Raw genomic sequence first — 9,739 nt, 5'->3', positions numbered from 1 at the left:
TCTTTCAAAAAGATGGATCTGTTAGAGCAAAACTGAATAATCTGGAAAAAAAACTTTTCCTCTTTTCTATTATGTTTTTATCAAAAACAAACTCTAAGATTATATAACATGTGGGTCAACATCTTGTCTCGACTCAACCGCCACGATCCACTTCATCCCACTGACCAAGTGTATTGTGGCCTAAACTCACGCACACAAACATAACAACCACAACATGAACTAACACGTTCTCTAACCGAATCACGAGCCATCTAATGTGACGTAATTCTACACATGACTCCACTACAACCCCATACAAACATGGACACAAATGTAACGTGGAAACAAACAAACAAACAACTGGATTAACTCTAACAAATCACCTCCTTAATCTTGTTGTTGTGCCTTCACATCTCTCACGCCAAGCTTCTGTCGCATCTCAAGGAACTTGACACGCCCAAGAGCCTTTGTTAGCACATCTGCACGCTGCTCCTCCGAGCTAACGTATTGCACTTCAATTTTTCCTGCCTCCACACACTCTCGGATAAAATGATATCTTGTGTCAATGTGTTTGCTCCTCTCATGATGGACAGGATTCTTGCACAATGATATAGCTGATTTGTTATCAATTTTCAACTCAACTTTCTCTGGTTCCTTCTTTAGTAAGTCTGCCATCAAGCTGAGCAAAGCCATATACTCGGCATGCGTACTGTCGTTGCCATAATATATTCAGCTCTCACAAGATGAAAGTGCCACAATCTTTTGCTTCTGTGACGACCATGTGATCAAATTTGAACCAAGGAAGAAAACAGTACCCGTTGTGCTTTTGCGGTCATCAACATCACCCGCTAAATCGCTATCGCAATAGCCAACTAGCTTTGGCTCTAAGCTGCCCTTTTTCTCATAATAACAACCAAAATTTAAAGTCCCACTTACATACCTCAAAATATGCTTTACAACAGCCAAGTGTTGAGTTGTGGGTGATTCCATGAATCTGCTCACAATCCCGACAGCGTAGGCAATATCCGGTCTTGTGTTAATCAAATATAGTAGGCTCCCTACAATGCTCCTATACATTGTTGTGTCTACAGTAGGATCTTCACTCTTCTTGCTTAATTTAAGTCGGTTCTCTATGGGTGTTTGGCAAGGATTACAACCTTTCATACCTGATTGTTCAACAATCTTTGTTGCATACCCAGCTTGGCACAAAGACACACCATGAGATGATTGTTTGACTTCAATGCCCAAATAGTAGCTCAGCAATCCAAGATCACTCATGCTGAATAATTTCTTCATTTGATTCTTGAATTCAATAATGGCGCTCACTATTGAACCTGTAATAATTAAGTCATCAACATATACTCCCACCAATAGCACTGAGCCATCATGCTCCTTCTTGTACACTGCATGCTCAAGTGGACTCCTCTCAAAACCAAGAGAAACTAGACTCTTGTCCAGCTTGTAGTTCCATGCTCGAGGTGCTTGCCGTAGACCATAGAGTGCCTTCTTTAGTTTTAGTACTAACTGCGGCCTGAGATTGTCAACAAAACCTGGAGGTTGTGATACATATACATCTTCGCTTAGCTCACCATTTAAGAATGCCGACTTGACATCCATATGATGCACCTCCCAACTTCCATGAGCTGCCATTGCAATGAGCAACCTCACTGTTTCTAGGCGCGCCACCGGTGCAAACACTTCCTCGAAATCAATTCCTTGCCTTTGTACATAGCCTTTAGCGACAAGCCGAGCTTTGTGTTTCACCACATTACCTTCTGAATCTTTCTTCACCTTAAAAACCCATTTGAGCCCAATGGATTTGTGACCTGCAGGCAACTGAGCCAACTCCCAAGTCTTATTCTCTTTGATGGACTTGATTTCATCATTCATGGCTTTCTTCCAACACTCTTCCTTCAAGGCCTCTTCATGATTCGCAGGTTCCTTGGAGGACAATAGGCACAAATCGGAGTACTCCAGCTCATGCACGTCGGTGGTTTCATAGAGGTTCTTCATTGTGCGATAGCGTTGTTGCACTCCATCTGAGAATGATGAATTATTGCTCGGCGGTGATGCCCACTCTACGCCTTCTGCCGCAGCCCGAGTTGCCGTTGAAGACACCGCCGTTGCTGTTGGTGGTTCCAATGATGTCGTCACTGGTGATGCGGCACCAATTGTTGCTTCATTATGCATGTGTGTTGGTGTATCTGTATCTTTACCCTCTTCATTACTTTCCACTCCAGGACTTGTCACAGGAGTTGCATCAAGCTCCACAGTGAACATACCACTTGGCTTATTAACTTTCTCTTCTATTGTGTCGTTCCAACTCCACTCCCTTCCTTCATCAAAGACCGCGTCACGACTCACCATTAGTTTTCCAGTACTCGGGTTATAGAATCGGTAGGCTTTTGAACTAGGATCATAACCTATAAACACCACAGTAACACTTTTATCTTCAAGTTTCCTAAGATTTGGAGTTGTTACCTTGATATGGGCGACACATCCAAAAACACGTAGATGATGCACTTTTGGCTTCCTTCGGTACCATGCTTCGTATGGGGTCTTGGCTTCCATGCTTCGTGTTGGCGCTCGGTTTAGGAGATAGGTCGCTGTCGACACTGCTTCACCCCAAAACTTCTCGGGCACCTTCTTGTTCTTAAGAAGGCTCCTTGCTGTCCCGATGATGGTTTGGTTACACCGTTCCGCCACGCCATTTTGCTGAGGGGAGTAGGGCGCAGTGAGGAAGCACCTCACTCCATGTTCTTCACAATATGTGTTGAAATCTTTTGATACGAACTCACCTCCTCTATCGGTTCGTAGGGCCTTCAGCTTACCATTCACTTCCACTTCAGTTCTTATCTTGATCTTCTTGAAAGCCTCCAATGCTTCATCTTTGCTTTTGATCAGAACTACCCACATGAAACGTGAGTAATCATCAACAACGAGTAGAAAATACCTGTTACCCGCTGGTGTTGCTGGATTTATTGGACCACATAGGTCTGCATGCATTAATTCCAAAGGTTTTTCAGCTCGATATGTGGACGTATGTGGGAATGGGCTGCGGTGTTGCTTGCCCGCCAAACATGCTTCACAGATTTGTTCAAGATGCTTGATGTGTGGCAAACCTTCAACCATCTTCATCTGAGATAGATTCTTTAGTGCACGGAAGTTAATGTGTCCATAACGAGCATGCCACAACCACTCCTTGTCTTCATACTTTGTCAAAAGACGATTGATGCGTGCGCTTAGCCTCGAGAACATACAAACGGTTCCATGACTTCTTAACTCCGGCCACAGAAATTCTTCTCTTGATCATATATGCTCAGCCGCCATCCTCAAGCACCGTCTTACACCCAGATTCATCAAGCTGACCTAGACTAATTATATTACTACGAAGACAAGGAATGTAGTAGACGCCAGTCAGTACCTTGTGTTCTTCCCGTCAATCCTTTGAGAAGAACCGATCCGCGCCCGTGTATCTCCACCACAGAGCCATCACCAAACTTGACTGTGCCCATTACAGATGTGTCCAGATCAGTGAACACCTCTACACACCCAGTCATGTGATTGCTAGCCCCAGTGTCTAAGTACCACAGCTTGCTACAACATTTTCCGTCGACTCCCAGGTTGGGCTTAACATTGTCCTCGTTGAGCAACACTACGTCGCCAACGTGTTGCTCTGTCTTCAAGAGTTTACATGTCTCGATCATTAACAAGGAGGGTTCATCAGCTTGGTTCTTCTCTACAAGGTGAGTTTTTTCTCTCTTTGGCTTTAAGCATTCAGAGGCAAAATGACCATACTCATTACAGTTGAAACATTTTATTTTGGTTTTATCGAACTTACGATGTGGCTTCCTCTCGGCATCATCACCGCGCCCACCGCTTTGACTTCGGCCGCGACCACTTGTCACGCCCTGGCACGATGGGAGCCGGTACGGCGCGCCAAGGAGCGTGACATTGTGTCATGACCGAGAGGAAGAGAGGTTCTCTTCCTAACTTAGAATATTTTCTAAGTATTTTGATGTATAATATCATGTAAACTAAGTAGAGTCTTCTAGATAAGTCTAGATGTATGAAGAGTTATCCTTGTATGTGTAGGATAATCTAGAGTCTTCTCCATCAACCTAGAAAAGAGAAGGAAACTTCCAGGAAGGAGGGAGAAACCTAGATATTTCTTGGATTTGTATAGAGTAATATAGAATACTCTAGAAGGATGTTATGGGCCGTTGGATCAAATAGATCTCGGCCGTCCATTAGGGCAACCTTGGCCTATAAATAGCCAAGGAGTCTTCATTTGTAACTAACTAAGTTTCCAAGCAATTCAAGAGTTCATTCCCACAACACTTCCCAAGAGCCATAATTGTTCGATTTTAGCCACCAAAGGTTAACTTTCTTGCCGAGGGATCGAAAGGGCTGACTTGATCAAGCTCAAGTGATCAAGTGCCGCACGGAGTGATCGGGAGAGAAGTCCGAGTCCGTGACACACGGCCACTACCGCGTCCACCACCTTTCTTCATGCCACTGTCGGAGCCTTCGCCGCCCTTCTTATCTTTCATAGACAAAGCCTCCCATTTAGCACGTGTTAACATCAGCTGCCCGCCTTCATCTTTATGATGTTGCCGTCCCTTCAGAGTTTCTTCGAACGCTCTTAAGCGCCCTATGGCCTCCGTCACTGGCATCGTTGTTATATCTCCCCATTGTTCAATGGTGCCGACGATTGGGAGAAACTTGTCGGGGACGGCGGCGAACAACTTCTCCACGATATCATTGTCTTCCACCACAGCTCCAAGTGTTCGCATCTCTCCCACCAACGTGGTGAGTTTCTGCGCGAACTCCATGATAGTTTCGGAGTCCCCCATGTACATCCTGTCAAATTGTCTCTTCAACACTTGCACTCGAGCCTTCTTAACACGATCTTCTCCGACTCGCATCTCCTTGAGTGCATCCCAAGCTTCCTTGGCCGTTTCCTTCTCCGCGATGGCCATCATCACAGTGTCCGGTACCGCTTGAGATATTGCTGCTAGAGCACCTTGGTCCTTTTCTTCTTCGACCACTCCGATGCCCTCGATCGCCCCCACACTCCTAACGAGCGCAACAGAATCTTCATCTTCACAGCCCACAGGCCATAGTTGGTATCAGTCAGCATAGGATACTGAATCGGCACGACACTTCTTGTCGTCGCTTTGCCGGAGGATGAGGATTCAATGACGACGTCGCTCACCAGTGTCGTTCGTGGTGGTATCTCCATCGTTTCGGCAACCTTGGCTCTGAGACCAAATGTTAGAGCAAAACTGAATAATCTGGAAAAAAAACTTTTCCTCTTTTCTATTATGTTTTTTTATCAAAACAAACTCTAAGATTATATAACAAGTGGGTCAACATCTTGCCTGACTCAACTGCCACGATCCACTTCATCCCACGACCAAGTGTATTGTGGCCTAAACTTACGCACACAAACATAACAACCACAACATGAACTAACACGTTCTCTAACTGAATACGAGCCATCTAATGTGACGTAATTCTACACATGACTCCACTACAACCTCATACAAACATGGACACAAATGTAACGTGGAAACAAACAAACAAACAACTGGATTAACTCTAACAGGATCCCCTTCAGCAACTGTCACTAATTAACCTTCATCAACGACTTTTCTATCCCAAATGATCCCACTACCATGAACAGCCACCATGTCTATTTCCACTACCATGAGAGTATTTTTTAAAATTTTGATATAAATTTTTATAAATTTTAAATTATCAGTTATTTTTAACTAATTTTTAAACAAGTATGAATTAATTAAAATAAATATATAAATAGGACCATGAGTAGCACCACCTTCTGAATTCCTCTCTCTCTCTCTCTCTCACACACACACACACACACACACTAGTATCTCATTGTTTGCTAATGGCTTCATCCGATGGCAAGCTAAGGTCATCAAAGTTTTCTTCTTCACGTATTGTGTTTTTTTTGGTTCCCATCTTAATTAATATGTTCTTCTTGATTTGTATGGACTGATCAAGGTTGGAGGGCAAGGTGGCTATCATCACTGGAGCGGCGAGTGGGATCGGAGAAGCCACGGCCAGGCTCTTTGCCGCTCACGGCGCTACCGTTGTCATCGCCGACGTGCAGGACCAACTCGGTGAGGCCGTCGCTGCTTCCATCGGCCTTCACAAGGCCAGCTTCAAGCACTGTGATGTCACGGATGAAAAGCAGGTACCTACCTACCTTATCACCACCTTTTATGTCTGTGGTCCAAAATGATAATAATAATATTATATATTCTGTGGTTAGATTTTTATTCTATGTAGATGCAAGTGTTAGCTAATTTTTATATGATATAGTCATATTTGAAAAAAAATTTCAATTATTCGTCTAAGATAGTGTTTGGATTGAGGGAGTGATCCCCAAGGCATGGGGATCACTCCCACTTTTGGTGCATACCCAAATAGGATTGGGGATGGGAATGAGGGGGGCTTCATCCCCTCAAAACCCATATTGCTCATGCCCCTCAAAATTGGGGGGCATGAGCATTCCTTCCCTTTTTTGCCTTTTTAATTACCAATATACCCTTAATAAATAAAAAAATTATTTTCTATAATACACCCCATACATGTTATAATTAAATTATTTTTTAATTAAATACATCCTATAATTAAATTAATTTATGTCATTAAAAATATTTAATTAGTATAATTAAATAAAAAAATATTTTTTTAAATATTTATTACTCATAATTAAATCATAATTAAAAATAGGCTTCAAGATTTCTTTTTAGGAAAGTAGAAATTTTTGTCCATTTTAATTTTTCATGAAACCGTAATTAAAAATATATATTTAATTAAATATTTAATCATAAAAAACTAAATTGGATAATAGTTAAATGGATTAATTATTTTAATAATTATAATAAAAACATATAATAATTAAATTAGACTTTATTTAAAAATATTTAATTATAATAATAAAAATGAATAATTTTTGTTTTAAATTATTTTATAAATTAAAAAAATTAATTATTCTTAAAAAAATAATGTGTTTATAAATTAAAAAAATTAATTATTCTTAAATTAATTTAAAATTTTTATTTAAAAAAATAAATACATCAATAACTCATTTAAATATTATTTATAAAAAAATTGGAGCATTTAATAATTGTTTCTTTTACAATTAAGATACATTATTTAATTAAAAATACTTTCGACAGTACAAAGAATTTACTAAAATTTTTCCCCTATCCCTCCTCATATTCCTATCCCCATTCCCTTCAACCAAACATTACTTTTTATCCCCATCTCCAATCCCTTTCCCTATTCTTATCCCCATCCCCATCCCCTTCCCCTTCCCCATCCCCATATTCTCATTCCCTCTAACCAAACGGGCCCTAAGAGTTCTATAAATATTACCTATATATATATGTGTTATTTTTTTAATTTTATTTACCTATAAAGAGAGATCTATTCGTTAGGTGGAAGAAACAGTACATTACACAGTGGAGAAGTATGGGCGCTTAGATATCATGCACAGCAACGCAGGCGTACTCGGATCAGTTGAAGGTGTTATGGACATGGACCTGACCCAACTGGACAAGACGCTGGCCGTGCACGTCCGTGGCACCGCAGCGGCGATCAAGCACGCGGCGCGTGCCATGCGAGCCAGCGGCACTCGCGGGTCCATCATATGCACAGCAAGCGTCGCGGCAAGTCAAGGCAATCTTGGACCCGCAGCGTACACTGCAGCAAAGCACGCTGTGATCGGGTTGATGCGCTCCGCCGTGTTAGATCTCGGGGCGCACGGTATTCGCATCAACTGCATCTCGCCCTTCGGTGTGGCGACTCCGATGTCGTGCGCGTACATCGGGAAGGCAGCTGAGGGGGTTGAAGATCTTTGCTATGAGATGGTTGCTCTCAAGGGCGTGATTTTGAGAGGTGGGCATGTCGCGCAGGCTGCTCTCTTCTTGGCCTCGGACGAATCGGAGTACATTAGTGGCCATGACTTGGTCATTGACGGAGGAGTCACTGTGGTTAACAAAAACGATCTCAAGGCAAACAAGTGATGCTTTCATGCTTTGGAGTTTGGATTGTACTGTTTGTCTGTTTTAATTAATTATTGAATGGTACTAGTCATGTTTGGTGTTTCACTTTATTTTTTTGGTTTTTGTTTTGCCAGGCGGACATCTTTGCTTTGGAATTTGGATTCCTAGGGGTAGCAATAATCTGTCTGGATCCACTGGTCCGATTTTGTGCCCGAAATAAAAAGTGTTTGGACATAAAGTTTCTAAATCGCGACTAGAGTTCGGACATGGGCCAGTTGTCCGGATTTAAATCCGGGCCGGATTCGGACGTAGAAATTCGGACAATACAGCTCTTTTAACCCCTAAAAACTTTAAAAAGCCATGACAGCCTGAGTTTTGTTTTTAAAGTTCTCATTCTTCTAAAAAAACTTTAAATATATATTATTTTTTTATTAAGCCCTTAGATTTTTTTTATAATTTGAGTTGAGAACTTTTGGATTATTGATGTTTTTTTCGATTTAATGTGAATTAAATTATTTTTTTGTATAATTAAATATTTGAAAGTGAACTTAAAAAAATAAACTATAGAATTCGGACAAATTTAGACATCCGGAAAACCCGGTTTTAAAATAAACCGGGTTTGGACATGTCAAGTTTATCCAGATTTAAAATCGGGCCGGGTCCGGACACAAGTTTTTCTATTTATATTAGTAGTTGTCCAGACCCGGTTTTGTCCGGACCAGAATTTTTGCCACCCCTACTTTGGATTTCTCAAAAAATTGCATAATCACATAGTTAAATGAATAATTTTTTTATAAATTTAAAATACATTCTAAAAGAGAAAGTGATTATCGTCATCTTTAATTGAGAAACTTGATGAACCAATTTTGTTTTAAAAAATGCACTCAATTTTGATTTTTTGAGTTTTTTTTTTTTTGTTCTTTTGACAAATGAGAGAAGCGTAATTAAAAGGATCTGTACATGGATCAATTATCATCATTGAGTATAATATAATTTGAAATTTTCACAACAACTTTTTTTTTTTTTTTCAGGGAAACTAATATTATTGAGTTATGAACCATTTGACTAATCTCAATATTTTAGCTATAGGTTACAAACATATTAAATATAAACATGTTTATCATCAAATAATTTTGATAATATTGAGTTTGAAAGTTTTTATTTTATATAAGAGTGAATAAATTATTTTTTTTATTAAAAACAAGAATAAATATAATATTAAAAAAATAATTAAATATAAATAACAAACTATGATTAAACAAATTTTTTTGACAAATTGGCAGGTAGAAGAGATTACAAACTCGAGGTCTCTTACACACAAATAAGATTGAAAATTATTAGACTATATTTTGATTCATGTGATTAAGCAATCTTACATGAATGTCAAAAATTAATTTAAACATAAACAAAAAATTTTAACTACTTGTTGATAATTGATTATTTATAGAGGATCAAAGACATGCAATTTTTTTTTTTTCCAAAAGAGTTATTCACAGAATTAAAAGGAATTCAACTATTATACGGCCATTCTACTTTTGTGCCGGATTAAAGCGCAAAAAATTTAGACTTCACTTAACAGCAGACTCCACCTCCCATGATATATATATATATATGCTCCTCTTCAACTCCTAAGCTGCACATAATCAAAATATAATTAGAGTTTTGGCAATTTTAATAATATTCCATCACATACAATGACTATTATGTAATAAAAAAAG

At 39.7% G+C, this 9,739-nt stretch overlaps 1 protein-coding gene across 1 annotated transcript; it reads left to right on the top strand.

The window, feature by feature from the left end:
- The first annotated feature begins 5,808 nt into the window (after nt 1-5,808).
- On the top strand, nt 5,809-8,255 carry LOC120249763 (short-chain dehydrogenase reductase 5-like). The gene is made up of 4 exons (XM_039258397.1): nt 5,809-5,919; nt 6,010-6,202; nt 7,455-8,038; nt 8,156-8,255. Exons 1-4 carry the CDS (start codon nt 5,894-5,896, stop codon nt 8,187-8,189), a joined length of 837 nt encoding a protein of 278 aa, XP_039114331.1. The 5' UTR covers nt 5,809-5,893; the 3' UTR covers nt 8,190-8,255.
- The last annotated feature ends 1,484 nt before the right edge of the window (nt 8,256-9,739 follow it).

The sequence above is a fragment of the Dioscorea cayenensis genome, chromosome 19 (assembly GCF_009730915.1).
Source record: "Dioscorea cayenensis subsp. rotundata cultivar TDr96_F1 chromosome 19, TDr96_F1_v2_PseudoChromosome.rev07_lg8_w22 25.fasta, whole genome shotgun sequence".
NCBI classification, from domain to species: Eukaryota; Viridiplantae; Streptophyta; class Magnoliopsida; order Dioscoreales; family Dioscoreaceae; genus Dioscorea; species Dioscorea cayenensis.
Note: the sequence above shows the minus strand (reverse complement) of the source record. Positions and strands in the feature narration are given on the sequence as shown.

What these genes read in the sequence shown, in the direction of transcription:
- LOC120249763 (XM_039258397.1), top strand. Translation starts at nt 5,894, where the DNA reads ATGGCTTCATCCGATGGCAAGCTAAG. An exon ending in ATGTCACGGATGAAAAGCAG is followed by an intron (nt 6,203 to 7,454) that starts GTACCTACCTAC and finishes TCTATTCGTTAG; the next exon opens with GTGGAAGAAACAGTACATTA. An exon ending in AACGATCTCAAGGCAAACAA is followed by an intron (nt 8,039 to 8,155) that starts GTGATGCTTTCA and finishes TTGTTTTGCCAG; the next exon opens with GCGGACATCTTTGCTTTGGA.